This window comes from Neomonachus schauinslandi, chromosome 5 (genome assembly GCF_002201575.2).
Source record: "Neomonachus schauinslandi chromosome 5, ASM220157v2, whole genome shotgun sequence".
Lineage (NCBI taxonomy): Eukaryota > Metazoa > Chordata > Mammalia > Carnivora > Phocidae > Neomonachus > Neomonachus schauinslandi.
The window spans coordinates 6,335,050-6,350,606 of NC_058407.1; the positions used below are offsets into that span (position 1 = coordinate 6,335,050).

The following is a 15,557-nucleotide window of genomic DNA, read 5'->3' on the forward strand; positions in this document are numbered from 1 at the left end:
CGGAGTGAGGCTGGAGGCGGGGCCGGGGCGCTGCGCGGGGCCGCCCTGCTCCGCGCTGCTCGGCGCTGCTCGGCGCTCTGCGCCCACAGGTGAGGCCCCGCCGCCGAGGCCGCCTCCCCCGACGAGGGTGTGGGCGGTCCTGGGTGGGCGAGTGCGCATGCGCGAGCGAGGGTGGGCGGCCGCGACCGTGTGGTTCAGGTGCTGCTTGCCGGACCCGCGCCCTCCAGGAAGCCTGCGCTGACCACTGTGCCCCTGCTTTTCCTTCGAGTTCCTGTGACTTTCCCTGTGCTGCCCGCTCGTTGTAATTGCATTTCTGACTGATACTGGTTATCCCAGAATTTCATCGTTCCTAGGCTTTTCCCATTCATTTGCAGTCTGTATTGTTTCTAATGGCATCTTTTCCTGTATTGTTTCTAATGGCATCTTTTGCAGGGTGCGGTGTACCTGTGGCGACAGCTCTGCTTAGGAGACAGATTCGTGTCCCCCGCCGTGCTTGCCCTTCTCTGCGGCATTGGACCTGGGCATCTCTCCTCCCTGTTTGTCAAAGGGGGCGGGAGGCGGAGGTAGCCGAGCACCCCATAGGGTAGCTGGGGCGTTACAGGGGACTCGTTCTAGAAGTAAGAGTATCTTATTGTTGTAAGCAGGTTAGGGTTTGCAGAAAGGTTCTTTGTTCACGAAAACATGTAATGAGCACATTTCAGTGCTGGGTTGTGGCAGTTACAAAGAGATTAGTCTTGCTCTGCGCCCATGGAATTACAAGCACGGCTAAATAGTTGCCGTAGAGCATGGCACTGTCTCCCAGTGGGGTGCGGAGATAGATGGTGGCGATCCCGCTGTGCGGAAGTCCTCATTGACACTATTATTATTATTTTTTCTTTAAAGATGGTACTGTTCCCATTGCAAGGAAGACTAGCTGGAAAGGAACCGAAATGCCCTAGAATCCTGACCTAGCTGGGACTTTGTTGAAAGTGATAGTGACCAAAGTGTTTGGGGGTAGTGGGGATGGGGACAGAGAGGGCTCTCATTTTCTGGGATTGGACCCAGAAAAGTGCATTCACTCTATGAATGTAACTTCTTCCCTCTGCTTGCTGTTTCTCCTGAAAGGTTGTCCTGGCTTTTGTCAGGGAGTAGGCATAACTCCGGGAAGTGAAAGGCCTTTTGGCAAAGTTCTGTCCTCCTGAGGTTGTGGGTACGGATATTCCGGAGATGCTCCCTCACTCAGTGGAGATCCGCTAAACTCCAGATCTCCTAATTCAGGCCCCCGGAAAAACTGTGGAAGTCTGGGGGTGTTTGTGTACCGCTTTCTCTCGCCTGCAGCTCTGACAGCCTCTGTAGGGCTGGGCCATGCCTGATTCACTGCTTGGCACAAACAACCCTTGTTTGATTGTATGTGGAGGGAATCCACCTCTTTATTTTTGTTAATTCATCAAATATTGATGAGCACCTGCCATTATTAGATGCTATTCTGGATGCTGGGGGTTCAGTAGGCAATAATGCAGAACAACATTTTTGCTCTCCTGACGTGAGATATGTGTGTCAAAGACAGGTAATCACCAGGGAACCAAATGCATGAACTAGATCAGTTCTTCTCAGACTTGAGCAAGGGTAAGAATCTCACCCGAGAGCTTGTTAAGATACAGATTCCTGGGCCCCGCTCCCAAAGAGTCTGAGAGTGTGCATCTGTGTAGGGGTTCGGGGAAGCGCAAGAGTTTCTTTCTTTGTTTGTTTGTTTAAGATTTTATTTATTTAGTTGAGAGAGACAGAGACAGGGAGAGAGAACAGGAGCAGGGAGGAGAGGGAGAAGCAGGCTCCTCACCGAGCTGGGAGCCCAGTGTGGGACTTGATCCCAGGGCCCTGGGATCATGACCTGAGCCAAAGGCAGGCGCTTAACAGACTGAGCCACCCAGGCACCCAAGAATTTGTATTTCTAACGAGCTCCAGGTGATGCTGGTGCTGTGGGTTGATGGGCCATGCTTTGAGTTGGCGCTGGACTAAACAGTCGTGCGCAGCCTGAGTGCCCTGGAGAAGTAAAGTGTGATGAGTGGGGAGCAGTGAGCTTGGCATTGGGAAAGCCTGTCTGAAGAGCTGACCTTTGAGAAGGGGCCAGATGTGGGGGAGAGCAAAGCCTTAAGACAGGATGAGGCGGGCGCCTGGGTGGCTCAGTTGGTTAAGCGACTGCCTTCAGCTCAGGTCATGATCCTGGAGTCCCAGGATCGAGTCCCGCATTGGGCTCCCTGCTCGGCAGGGAGTCTGCTTCTCCCTCTGACCCTCCTCCCTCTCATGCTCTCTGTCTCTCATTCTCTCTCTCTCAAATAAATAAATAAAATCTTTAAGACAGGATGAGGCTTGGTGTGTGTGAGGAGCTGAAAGGCGGCCCGGAGCTGAAGAGGGCTGTTGGGTGGGGAGGGTGCAGGAGACGAAGCCCTAGAGGTGATGGGGATCCCTGATCATGTGGGGTCCACCTTGTAGGTAATGGGCAGACTGATGGTTTTATTCTGGGGGCAATGGAAGCTCCTGGAGGCTTATGAGCAGGGTGACATGATTTGCTTTGTGCGTGTGAGAGGGTCAGTCTGCTGCTAGGCAAAGAATGGGTGCCGTGGGGTGAGGATGGCGCTAAGGAAACCAGCGGAGTCTGCTGTGGTCGTCCAGGATTATGGGGACGCTGGGGAGAGACACAGATAGATCTGGAATCTTCTGGAGTAGACCTGGCACAATCTGCTGCTAGATGAATTAATAGTCACTTCCCCCTCAGGACCACAGTTGAGCTTTGTTGGATTGTTAAGGCACCTTGCTGCCGGGGCTTCCAGCTTGTTAAATGACTGTCTTGTCCCCCTGGATCAAGACTGTCCACGAGCACCTCGTCCCAGGTGGCTTCACGTCTCTTGTCGCCAAGTGGGTGGGTGAGAAGCTAGACTGTCGAAGCACAAACACCGAGGGCCATCCCCGTGGAAACCTGTCCTCAAGCTTATGAAGGTCCCGCCCACCAGCCCCAGGAGGGGGACCCACATCACGTTCTGAACATAGCCAGCTGCCTGCTTTGAGAATGCCTTTCCCCGGCTGACGGACCTCAGGTGGTGACAACCCACTGGGATTCGAGCACAGTCAGCATGACAGCACACAACTAACTCTGTTTCTCTAGGTTAGGTTTTATGATGCTCAGTTTTGGTTTTTTAACTTTTTTTTCAAATTTTTATTTATTCTAGTTTGTTAACATACAGTGTAATATTGGGTGCAGGAGTAGAATTCAGTGGCTCATCAGTTACATACAACACCCAGTGCTCATCACAAGTGCCCTCCTTCATCCCCATCACCCATCTAGCCCGTCCCCTACCTCCCTCCAGCAACCCTCAGTGTGTCTCCATTGTTAAGAGCTCTTATGGTTTGTTTCCCTCTCTCTTTTCTCCCCCTTCCTGTATGTTCACCTGGTTTGTTGTTGTTGTTCACTTGTTTTGTTTCTTAAATTCCACATGTGAGTGAAATCATATAGTATTTGTCCTTCTCTGACTGACTTATTTTGCTTAGCATAATACCCTCCAGTTCCATCCACATTGTTGCAAGTGGCAAGCTTTCATTATTTGGCAGAGAGAGAGAGAGAGTACAAGCAGGGGAGGGGCAGGCAGAGGGAGAGGCAGGCAGAGGGAGAAGCAGGCTCTCCGCTGAGCAGAGAGCCTGACATGGGGCTTGATCCCAGGACAGGACCCTGGATCTTGATCTGAGCTGAAAGCAGACGCTTAACCGACTGAGCCACCCAGGCACCCCATATCCCACATCTTCTTTATTCCTTCATATAATGCTGAGTTTTGAAAGTAGTTGACTGAGGGCAGCTGGGTGGCTCAGTCGGTTAAGCATCTGCCTATGGCTCAGTTCATGATCTCAGGATCCTGGGATGGAGCCCCCGCATGGGGCCTCCTGCTCAGCGGGGGAGTCTGCTTCTCCCTTCCCTCTGTGCCCCCCCTCAAATTAATAAATAAAATCTTAAAAAAAAGGAAAAGAAAGTAGGTGACCAAATGGCTTAACATTCAGTTCACGTGAACCCCATTAGAGCGGTAACCTACCAAGTTCATTACATGGTAGTGCTAACCTCACTTTTTCCCCCCTGCCCTGTTTTAGGAGGAAGTAACAGGAGAATAAGCTGACATCAGGTATTTCTTTATTGATTTTTCTAAGGGAAAGGGCTTAGTATTTCTTAGGGTTGGGAAGGAGTCAGCCCTGGCTTCTGTGCTGTGGGGATGGGCTAGCTGGTTCCTTTGTCTGTTCTGCAGACCATTTCTGAGCCCCCTCGCTGTGCCTGGCTCTGGCTGCGTGCTGGGGGACAGAGGCCGATCAGCCCACCCCCTGCCCTGCGGGGTAAACGGACAGTTGACAGAGTGTGGAAGGGAGGCAGCGTGGGTGCCCACAGGCTGCAGTCTGTGCTCTGCCTGTTACTCTTTGAGCCCCACTTTCTCCATGTGTAAATGAGGAGAATACCTGCCTACCGGCAGCATGTGAGCTGAAGGGATGTATGTAGCAGAGAAGAATATGCACAGACTGCCCCGCCCTGTGCCTGACGGATCCTAGTGCTTCATATAAGTGGTAGCTGTTGTTTGGGGTGGTAGTAGAAATATGGAATTACTTCCTCCTCGAGGGCGGGGCTGGACTACAGCACGGGGCCAGGAGCCAGGTAGGCCCACTGTAAGTAGGGGCTGAAGTGGAGGAGTGTGCAGGGCTGAATCGGGGAGAGCTTCAGGGCACCTCGGGGAAAGCTGATGTGCTTGTTTCAAGTCCACTGTGGTGCACCACGACCACACCTGCCTGACCTTGCAGTAATCTCAGCCCTACTGTGGAGGCCCTGTGGCTCTCATTCCCATTTTTTTCCATGCGGGAAACGGAGGCCCCAAGAAAACTCTCGAGTTCCCACGGACGTGTGAGCAGGGGAAATGAACGAGTTTCCAAGCTTCAGGTGCGGAGTAACTGCTGTCCCTCCTTTGGCTCTGCTGAGGCTGCCTTGTCATTGGTTCTCAGTGCTGGTTATCATGCTGGTTTGGTGCTTTTCTGGAAAGAGGTCCTTTGTCTCTTTAAAGGAGAGGTGGCCTTAGTTCATTTCTTTTTCTTCTTTTTTTTAATCATAAATAGCTGTCGGGGCGCCTGGGTGTCTCAGTCGTTGAGCGTCTGCCTTCAGCTCAGGTCATGATCCCAGGGTCCTGGGAACGAGCCCCACATTGGGCTCCCTGCTCAGCGGGGGGCCTGCTTTTCCCTCTCCCACTCCCCCTCCTTGTGTGCCCTCTCTTCGCTGTGTCTCTCTCTGTCAAACAAATAAATAAAATCTTAAAAAAAAAAATCATAAATAGCTGTTTTGTCCTTTTGCTCATCACTTTACTGTGCTGTCTCCCACATATATATTTAAAACTCTTTATGGGTGTAAATTTCTTCTTTTTCTTCTCGTGCCTAGGATGGTTATATCTTGTATTAGTCTCCTGGAGCTGTATTGTAAAAAGTGCCATGAAGTGGGTGGCTCAGTGAGGCCAGAAGTCTGAAGTCAAGGTGTTGGCAGAGCCATGCTCTCTCCGAAGAATCTAGGGAGGAGTCCTTGTCTCTTCTAGCTTGTGGTGGACCCAGACTTTTCTTGGCTTGTGGCTGCATAGCTCTCATCTCTGCCTTCATGTTCACGTGACCACCTTCCCTGTGTGTCTATGTGTCCCTAGATTTCCTTCTTTTTTTTTTAAGTAATCTGTATGCCCAGTGTAGGACTTGAACTCATGACCCTGAGATCAGGAGTCACATGCTGTACCAACTGAGCCAGCCAGGCGCCCCTCAACATATCTTTTTTGGGGGTACAGTTCAACCCATAACATTTACAGGGAAGTGACTCTTGAAAGCAGAGTCAGATTCAAAGGACTGACCCTTGGGGCTGTGTGTGTTCCTTCACTTCTGCAAGGAGTAGGCATCGTTTGCCTCCCGTGTCCAGTGGGCTCAGTACTGGAGATAATGGGGCCGGCCAAATGGACTGTGAGCGTTGTTGCAAATGCTCACACCTAGATCTAGAAAGAGTCGGTGGGATGAGAAGGAAGCAGGTGATTAAGAGTGTCCTCACCTTGCACACTTACAGAAGGAAAGTAGACAAAGAACGAATATGCAAGGTAGGAAGTTCTGTGTGCCAGCAAAGATGGCAGGAGAGGTATTCAGAAGGTTCAGTGGAGGGAAAAGGCGATGAGAATGGCTTCCTGGGGGAGGTGGCCTTTGAATTGCACCTTTGTGATTGGCGGAGCTGGATGAGAAGCAGTGGGGAGAGCACCGCGGTTGTGCGTGCGTGCAGAACAGCGAGGAGGTGGGGTGTTCGGCTGAAGCAGGGGGCGTGTGAAGTGAAGGAGTGACAGGGAGGCCCCAGAAGTCCAGCAGGAGTCAAAAAGTAATAGAATTCAGTAATATTTATCACAATAGGAAAAGAACCTCAAGGCATCTTGTGGCACACTCTTGTTCAGCAGAAGACGCGGTTTTGCTGTGTTCCCAAACTGTCTCTCGGTCCTGTGCTTTGTACATTTTGCCTGTGTGTTAATTTTGTTTTAGGTACGAACCCCAAGCAGGAGTCCCTGAAGCTGAAGCGAAATTGGCTGTGCCTGTTGGCTCCAGAAGTACCTATGGTGGGTCCAGCCTGAGAGGTTGGTTTTCTTAGCGCCCATGGTCCCAGATGGCGGAAGTGGGGGCGGGGGGGGTGGCAGCAAGAAAACCTCACCTTGGAGGCTCCCTGTCGTGCTCCATAAAGTGAGGATGAGAGTATCTGCCCTCTCTGCCTTATTGGGTTCAGGGATCATAGCCGGGAAACATTTCTGACTGTTAAAGCACGGCCCCTTTAGTGCCCCTGCTGGGTCACGCCGGGTGGCTCAGCGTCTATTCCAGGTGGCTGTGCACTGAGATGTGGGGTTTCAGATGCAGAGGGGGTGTGGGGGATGATGGTGGTGGTGTGGACATTGCCTGCCTGGGGGGTGGTTCTCCCCCGAAATCCCCGAGTCTGCAGTTGGACTCTAGGGGGCAGAGTTGGAGCAGGATTGGGCAGGGCTGCCGGGCTGTGGGCGCTGAAGTCAGGTAGAGAAACAGTGAACTCGCTGCGGCTCCGCGGTGGGTCTGGACACTGGCTGGGGTTAGCTCAGTGAGGGGTATGGGGTGACAGTGCGTGGGGATTCCGCTCCTGTGATGCTTCTTCCAGCATTTCTGTGAGGCAGCTGCTGACTTTCCACGTTAACAGCCTCGTATTGTTACAGGGCAACTTCTCATTTTGCAGAGAGCGATTCTGTGTATTCCTTACCTTGATCGACCCCGTGGGCATGGCATCATCTTGATGAAGGCCAGGTTCAGAGGGAGGCAGTGGACTGTGTGAAAAGAGGTGGCACTTCAGAGTAGGGTCACCCTGGCTCAAATCAGGGCTCCATGACTCCCTTCAGTCTGATTCCCTTTTTTTTTTTTTTAAGATTTTATTTATTTAGGGGCGCCTGGGTGGCTCAGTTGGTTGGGCGACTGCCTTCGGCTCAGGTCATGATCCTGGAGTCCAGGGATCGAGTCCCGCATCGGGCTCCCTGCTCAGCGGGGAGTCTGCTTCTCCCTCTGGCCCTCCCCCCTCTCATGTGCTCTCTCACTCTCTCTCATTCTCTCTCTCAAATAAATAAATAAAATCTTTAAAAAAAAAAAAAAAGATTTTATTTATTTATTTGACAGAGAGAGAGACAGAGAGAGAGGGAATACAAGCAGGGGGAGTAGGGGAAGGAGAAGCAGGCTTCCTGCTGACCTGAGCAGGGAGCCCGATGTGGGGCTCGATCCCAGGACCCTGGGATCATGACCTGAGTGGAAGGCAGATGCTTAACGACTGAGCCACCCAGGCGCCCCCAGTCTGATTCTTATAGGGGCTCTTAACCTTTGAGCCTCAGCTTCCAAATCCATAAAAGGGGGTGATTGCAACAGTAATACCAACTATTTCTTAAGTGCTTTCTACGTGCCAGACACTGTTCTCACTGTTCACTCATTTAATCCTCATTGTAACCCAGTGAGATGGGTAGCTCCTGTTGTTACAAATAAGGAAACAGAGGTTCTGAGAGGTTAGGTAACTTGCCCAGAGTCACACAGCTCGTGAGTTGTGGAACTGGGCCTTGAACTCAAGTCCCACCTCTACGACACTGCCTTTGCTAGGCAGGGCGAGGAGGCAGTGGGCTGATTTTGTGTGAAAGCTTCATGGGAGTGCCTTCTCTCTCCCTCTCCCGAGGCAAGGCAAACCTGGGTCCCCATCTTTTAACTTTCTCTAAGTCACACAGTGGTGCTGACAGGCCTGGGGCCATAGTCAGTCAGTCTGAATGGAGCATCTACCACATGCTGGGCGCAGTGCTAGGCCCTGGGCCCAGAGCAGCGAAGAAAAAGCCAGCTCCCTGCCTCTGGCAGGGGCAGGGGTGCAGGAGTACCGAACGGCTGTGTACTGGGTCTGGAGTCAGGGAGGCTTTGTGCAGGAAGTAACAGTCCCTTATGCTGGCAGATGAGTAGGCAGCAGCTTTGCCAGGCCTTGAGGGAGGGGGAGTGCCATGGGCACAGACACCCACCCAGCATGTGCCAAGGCCCTGAGGCGGAGTGTGGGCAGACGAGTCCAGTGTGGCGAGAACACAGCAGGTGAAGGAGAAGCAGATGAGGGCCAGAGGTCTGTGTGTCTTAAGTGCACTGGGGAGCCACGGAGGCTAGTAAATGGGAGTGATGTGGTCAGATAAACACTTAAAGGTCACCTGCACTTACAGAGAGTGACTTGGAGCAGGGCAGGGGAGGAAGCAGGGAGGTAGCGGCACTGGGCGGGAATGGGGGTGCTCACGTTGGGATAGGCTCCCACCCACCCTTCAGGAGCCAGCTCCAGGGCCCCCTGCTGAGGGCGGTCTTCCGCAGCTACCCTGCGTGGGCCATCCCCGCCCTCGGCTCTCACAGCCCAGGTGCTGCGCCTTTGCCTCGTGGCTCCTGTCACAATGTTGATGCACATCAGTGGTCACTGTCTGATTGCTGCCTTCCCCCCAGTAGGCCAGGATTTCTTAGTCTTGGCACGGTTGACATTTTGGCCTGGGTGACTTGCTGTGTGTGTGTGGGGGGGGGGGCGTCCCGTACGCTGTAGGGTGCTGGGCAGCATCGTGGCCTCTACTCACTAGATGCTGGAGGCATCCCAGCTGTGACAACAGATGACATGGCCAGATGTCTCACCAGATGGCTGAGAACCACGGCCCGAGCAGGTGGAGCTTGGGATATGCGAGGGGAAGTGTTTTGCTGTTGACATTTCCAAGCTCTAACAAGTTGACCTGTTCCAGGATTATGGCAGGAAAGGTGAAATGGGTCACTGATATCGAGAAGTCAGTGCTGATAAATAACTTTGAAAAGAGAGGATGGATCCAAGTGACGGAAAATGAAGATTGGAACTTTTACTGGTAAGTAGAGAAAGCAGCATTTGCTTGTTTTTCCCGAAGCCTGCTTGTCAGTCTTGTGAATGCTGGCAGCCAGGTGCAGGCTGTGTTCGAGAGGGGTGCCTCCCATTGCACATCTTCCACCCCAAGCCTCCTCAGGAGCACACGACGAGAAAGCCCTTTGCTTGTCCACGTTGTGGAGTGTTCCCACACTCCCGTTTATCCGCCTGGCATCAGAAGTCCCGGGACGTTTCCGCACAAGCCGGCCTGGCTAAGACAGCCAGGGTTTGGGTGAGAAGCCAGAGCCCCCTCCGGTTGGCGTTCTCAGTCAGTGCCTTTGCCCAGCGCCGGGGAAGGGGGCTATGGAGTGGGATCTGTGCCTCCCTTCGCTTCCTCGGGTGCCGGTGGGACTGGTTAACAACAGCTGAAAAGCGAGTGACACGAGGAACAGGGAGGCAGGGCTCGGCACTGAGTCCCTGGTGGTGCTCCACCCAGTTGGAAACACGGGGGCTTGTCCTAGACTCCTGCCCCCGCCCTGCCTCCCCCCTCTTCATGGAGTGAGGTCCTGTGTCCTCCCTTGTCCAGGCCTGGGCTGTGCCCTGCCTCGGGGCAGCCTCCACCCTCTGGCAGTGTTATACGCCAAAACACAGCCCCCATGGTTGCCTCTGCCATGCCCAGCCCTCTTCAGTTCCTGTGCCCGGAGCACTGGGTGAATCTTTGAGGGAGGGGGAGCTGGTGGGTCTCTGGAGGCTTTTTTTTTTTCTTTTAAGATTTTATTTATTTGTCAGAGAGAGAGCACAAGCAGGGGGAGCGGCAGGCAGAGGGAGAAGCAGGCTCCCCGCTGAGCAAGGAGCCCAGTGTGGAACTCAATCCCAGGACCCTGAGATCATGACCTGAGCTGAAGGCAGATGCTTAACTGACTGAGCCACCCAGCCGCCCCTGGAGGCTTTTTTACCCTATGCATCCGTGCTCCCTGAGACCCGCTCCCCGCTGCTGCTCTGAGAGATGTTACTGGGCCTCTTTCCAGCCACTTCCTTCTCTCTCACGCCCGTGCGGCGGTTGGCACTTTTTCCCCTGTTGACCTTCTAAGACATTCTTGATCTGCAGCTTTGTGAAGGCTGTGCTTTCTGCCCCCTCAGCCCAGGCTTGAGAGGTGCAATGCATCTGGCGGTTGAATGTGCAGACCCCGGAGCCAGGTCATGCCTGGCTTCCCAGCCTGGCTCTCCCACTGCTATCTGTGTGGCCATTAGCAAAGGACTTGACCTTTCTCTGCAAATACAGTTGTTTGAAGTTTGAATGAGTCAGTAAAGCACAGAGCGTGGCATGTGATGGGTGCTCCGTAAGCATGTGCTGGCGCTGTCCTTCAGGCCCCAGCGCACGAGCTGCCTGCCCCGCCCGGAAGCCGCCTGTGTCTCTCCAGACACCCAGCCTGCTTTCTCAGCTGTCACGCAGCGAATGCTGCGTGCCATGATTTGTGATTTCTCCGCCTGTGCCCTCATTACGTGTGACTGCGAGCCTCATGACAGTGGGGACCTTGTCTGGCTTACCCCAGCATCCCAGAGCCTGGTGCTGGCCCGGGTGCAGAGCAGACTGGCATCCAGCTTCCATCTCCAGTAGTGATTGGAGGGATGACCCCTTCTTTACTCCTGTAGCAGTTTAAGGTACCCATGCTTTAAACCAAAACCTCATTTCCCTTGAGGAGCATGGAATGGCAGCAGAAAGCATTTATGGAGAAACGCAGCATCCGTGTGTGGTTTGGCATCACATTTATATTCTTCTCTACAGTAGAATGAAATAACACAGCCAGAGTTCTGCTTCCATGGGAGCTCCGAAAGAAAGGCTGAATAAGTGTTTTGTCAGGGCGCCTGGGTGGCTCAGTCGGTGAAGCGTCTGCCTTCGGCTCAGGTCATGATCCCGGGGTTCTGGGATCGAGCTCGGGGTTGGGCTCCCTGCTCAGTGGGGAGTCTGCTTGTCCCTCTGCCCTTACCCCCGTCTTGTGCTCGCTCGGGTGTGCTCTCTCTCTCTCAAATAAATAAAATCTTGAAATGTCATTTAAAAAAAAAAGTGTTTGGTACTTACTGCTTTGTGTCCCACGGCTCTGTGCCATGGACTTAGCCAGCCCTCAGTCCTTTTGGCTTCTCTGATTAATCAATGCTTGGGAGGGTGCAGAGCTCCTCCCTCTTCATGCCACGTAAGAAGCATTTTGGAGCTAGTCTTAATGAGAGAGAGAGAGAGAAAAGAGTGGAAATGTATAACTTTGGATATTTGATCTCTTCAGAGCTCCTGTTTTAAGCAGTAAGCGTCCCATCAAGTCTTAACAATTGGTTAGGGTAAAAATACTGGCAACAACTAAATATTACGAGACAGGCCCTACTGGCAACAACTAAATATTAAATGGTTATAGGGAAAGGTACCCATGTGAACCGGGTGGATTATGGTATAGCCATTAAAACAACTGTGACAGTTTTAAAGCAATCTGGAAAATTGTATAAGAATAAATATAAAGAGGGGCACCTGGGTGGCTCAGTTGGTTAAGCGACTGCCTTCGGCTCAGGTCATGATCCTGGAGTCCCGGGATCGAGTCTCGCATCGGGCTCCCTGCTCAGCAGGGAGTCTGCTTCTCCCTCTGACCCTCCCCCTTCTCATGTGCTCTCTCTCATTCTCTCTCTCAAATAAATAAATAAAATCTTTAAAAAAAAAGAATAAATATAAAGAAAAACATATTATGAAACTGTATTTGTGTTCTGCTCTCAGCTTGCGTACGGGCACGACGTAGGAGCAACGTGAAACACGAAAGCCATGGCTATCCTAGTGTGGGTGTATTAGCTATCTGATGGCCAAACTGCTGGCATGTAATAGACACCACAAAACCCTGGGCTCGAAGCAACCATTTTCTTTTTCTTTTCTTTCTTTCTTTTTTTTTTTTAAGATTTTATTTATTTATTTGACAGAGAGAGACACAGCGAGAGAGGGAACACAAGCAGGGGGAGTGGGAGAGGGAGAAGCAGGCCTCCCGCGGAGCAGGGAGCCCGATGCCGGGCTCGATCCCAGGACCCTGGGATCATGACCTGAGCCGAAGGCAGACGCTTAACGACTGAGCCACCCAGGCGCCCCTCTTTTTTTTTTTTTTTTTAAGATTTATTTATTTGAGAGAGAGAGAGCATGAGCCAGGGGAGGGGCAGAGGGAGATGGAGAAGCAGGCTCCCCGATGTGGGGCTTGATCCCAGGACCTTGGGATCATGACCCGAACCAACGGCGGACACTTAACCAACTGAGCCACCCAGGCGCCCCTCGAAACAACCATTTTTATAGCACATGCGTTTTTAGGTTTGGCTCGGTGGTACTTTTAGATCAGCAGGACTTAGCTGATCCTGCCTGGGCTCACTCGTGCATCTGCTGTCACCTAGGGGGGTCAGCGGGGGCTCGTCTGCTCCTGGGTGCCCTTGGCTAGGACCATAGCGGCTTCTCTCCACAAAGCTTTCCCATCCCTCTAGCCAGAGAGCTTGGGCTCGCCCTCCTGCAGTGGCGAGGGTCCAGGAGGGAGGGCAGAAGCTCTGCAGGCCTTTCAGGGTTAGTCTCCAAGCGGCACACCATCGCTTCTGCCACATTTTTGGCCAAAGCGAAGCCAAAGTGAGACGTGTCTGGGCCCAGACCTTAAGAAACTACCAGCTTCCCCTTCTTTTATGGGAACCCTCTGGGAGCCCCAAGCCGCCATGTGAGAAGCCTGACTGCTGGGACTGTCTTGCTGGAGGAGCCGTGTATAGGGGTTGTGTGTGGCAGCTGCAGCTAGGCCTGGCCTTCCAGCCATGCCCACCAAGGTGCCAGACATACGAACGAAGCCTTCTTGGACCCTCCAGATTGGATCATACACTGAATACTCCCAAGTGGCCTCAGTCAGTGTCACATGGAGCAGAAGCATGCTCCCCTGAGCCCTGGTCCCAGTCTTGATCCACAAAACCATGAGATGTGATTCAGTGGTTGTTGTCTGAAGTTGCTAACACGGGGCAATTTGCTTTGCAGTACTAGATACCCAGAATATGTCTCATCACATGACCTGAGGATGGCAGGAAACCAGCTCATTATTTTAAAAACCGATAAATGGAAAGAATCAAGCATTTCATTAGTCTTTCCTGTATGAACTGTTTTGGGTATCCAAATTGTTGATGAAGGGAAACTTCTCCTTGTAGACATATTCCTGCTAATACACGAAGGAGAAATGAAAACGTAGAAATATACCCATTTTGCCTCCATTAATGACATAGGAGTCTAGGCTTGCCCAGTATGAGAGCCACTGACCACAGGGCTGATGAGCACTTAAATGTGGCTGGTCCAAATGTAGATGTGCCCCCAAATCGACCTGCAGCTCTTAGGCCTTGAGGTCTGACTCCTGATTTACTGGCAGCATGTGGGGGGGTGGGTAGGGAGGGGGCGCCAGCGTAGCCGTGCTAAGTAAGGAACATGTGAGGACCCCTGGAGGACCTGGAGGATGGGTGACCCAGGGTCTTCAACAAATAAATAACATAGAAAAAAAAAGGAGGGAAAATACAGATTGAAAGAGCCATGGGAGAGAGAACAGCGCATCAGAAGGTCTGGCCTTTATTTGCACAAGCTGTAAAAAATATTTATCAGGGGCGCCTGGGTGGCTCAGGCGTTAAGCATCTGCCTTTGGCTCAGGTCATGATCTCGGGGTCCTGGGATCGAGCCCCGCGTCGGTCTCTCTGCTCAGTAGAGAGCCTGCTTCTCCCTCTCCCACTCCCCCTGCTTGTGTTCCCTCTCTCTCTGTGTCTTTCTTTGTCAAATAAATAAAATCTTAAAAAAAAAAGAAATTTGTCAGACAACTTGGGAAATGTAGCATGGATTAATATTTGATGATACTCAGAAATGACTAGTTTTTTTTTAGTGGTGATAACAGTATAAAGTAGGATATCATATAATATAAAAAAGAGTCCTTAGCGATTAGAGATTCTGATAGGAATGTTTTGGGTTGGACGTTGTATCTGGAAATCGCTCCCAAATAAGCTGGTGCTGGTGCGCTTTTCTCTCTGCTTTTGTGGGTGGTCGAGCTCTTTCGTAAACATTTTAAAACTCCCATTATTCTAATGACCGTAGAATCAAAAGAAACCCTTTGGGCGCTGGAGGCCCTCCGGGGTGGATGGGGTGGATCGGGGCCAGGAGCGAGAAGCCATAGACAGCCCGCCTCTCCTGTGGCCGTGGCTCCCTAGTGAGGGCCAGTCCTGTCCTTCCTGCTCCCTCCCTGCTTCTCTGTGGGGCTAGGAGGGCGGGGCCTGGGGGTGGCAGGGAGACTGGCTTTCTTAGAGGATTAGAAGGAATCCCTTACCCTTTCACCCCTCCTCATTTCACTTGAGTGCTGGCCCATCTGCAAGAATATGAAATACTGACCCAGGGCCCTCAAATCACTCTGTGATTTTGACTTAAAGCGGTCCCTGTCCTTGACTTTGGGTGAAGATGTTGTGTAAATGATTTTCCTGATTTCAGAGTCTGGAGGAGGCTCTTTCATTGGCTTGTTATCCACAATCAATGGTACCCTTAATCGATAAGCATTTATGGAGCATATATTCTGTGTTGGGGAGTGAAACCATCCACTGTAGAGACTCAGAACTGTCCAGAGACCAGAACCCAGCTGGTCACTGGACACCGCCCTGTGCTGCCCTGGGCCAGGCATCTCCTGGCCCAGTTCCAGGGGTTGGGGGAAACGGGTAAGCCCCTCTGGTCACCAGCTTTTGAGAGAACTGCCACCACGTGGACCTGCTCTGAGCTTTTGTTCTGCATGCCCCTTCTGTGCTTCCCTTTTAGGATGAGTGTGCAAACCATCCGAAACGTTTTTAGTGTCGAGACTGGCTATCGGCTCTCAGACGATCAAATAGTCAACCATTTTCCGAACCACTACGAACTGACCCGGAAGGACCTGATGGTGAAGAATATTAAAAGATACAGGAAGGAGCTGGAGAAGGAAGGGAGTCCTCTAGCAGAGAAAGACGAAAATGGGAAATACCTCTATCTGGGTTTGTGTCTTTCTCACGGGCCCCATGTTTCAAACACAGCCCTGAGTTCACTAGTGACACCAGGTACCGAGATGGTGACATGCTTGTGGTGGCTGGGCTGGGCGCCTCTTCCATTCCATGTGTCTCCAGAATGGCAGGGCGGGGG

The 15,557-nt window shown here is 52.2% G+C and overlaps 1 protein-coding gene across 1 annotated transcript in view; it reads left to right on the forward strand.

Moving 5' to 3' along the window:
* Positions 1 to 207: 207 nt before the first annotated feature.
* The window catches only part of TTLL1 (tubulin tyrosine ligase like 1), a 30,984-nt gene continuing 15,634 nt past the window's right edge, over positions 208 to 15,557 (forward strand). The window contains exons 1-5 of the mRNA XM_021687782.2: positions 208 to 301; positions 4,111 to 4,142; positions 6,544 to 6,617; positions 9,297 to 9,413; positions 15,204 to 15,412. Of these exons, the coding sequence (XP_021543457.1) occupies positions 9,301 to 9,413; positions 15,204 to 15,412 (322 nt within the window). The 5' untranslated portion in view covers positions 208 to 301; positions 4,111 to 4,142; positions 6,544 to 6,617; positions 9,297 to 9,300. The remainder of the gene's footprint in view (positions 302 to 4,110; positions 4,143 to 6,543; positions 6,618 to 9,296; positions 9,414 to 15,203; positions 15,413 to 15,557) is intronic.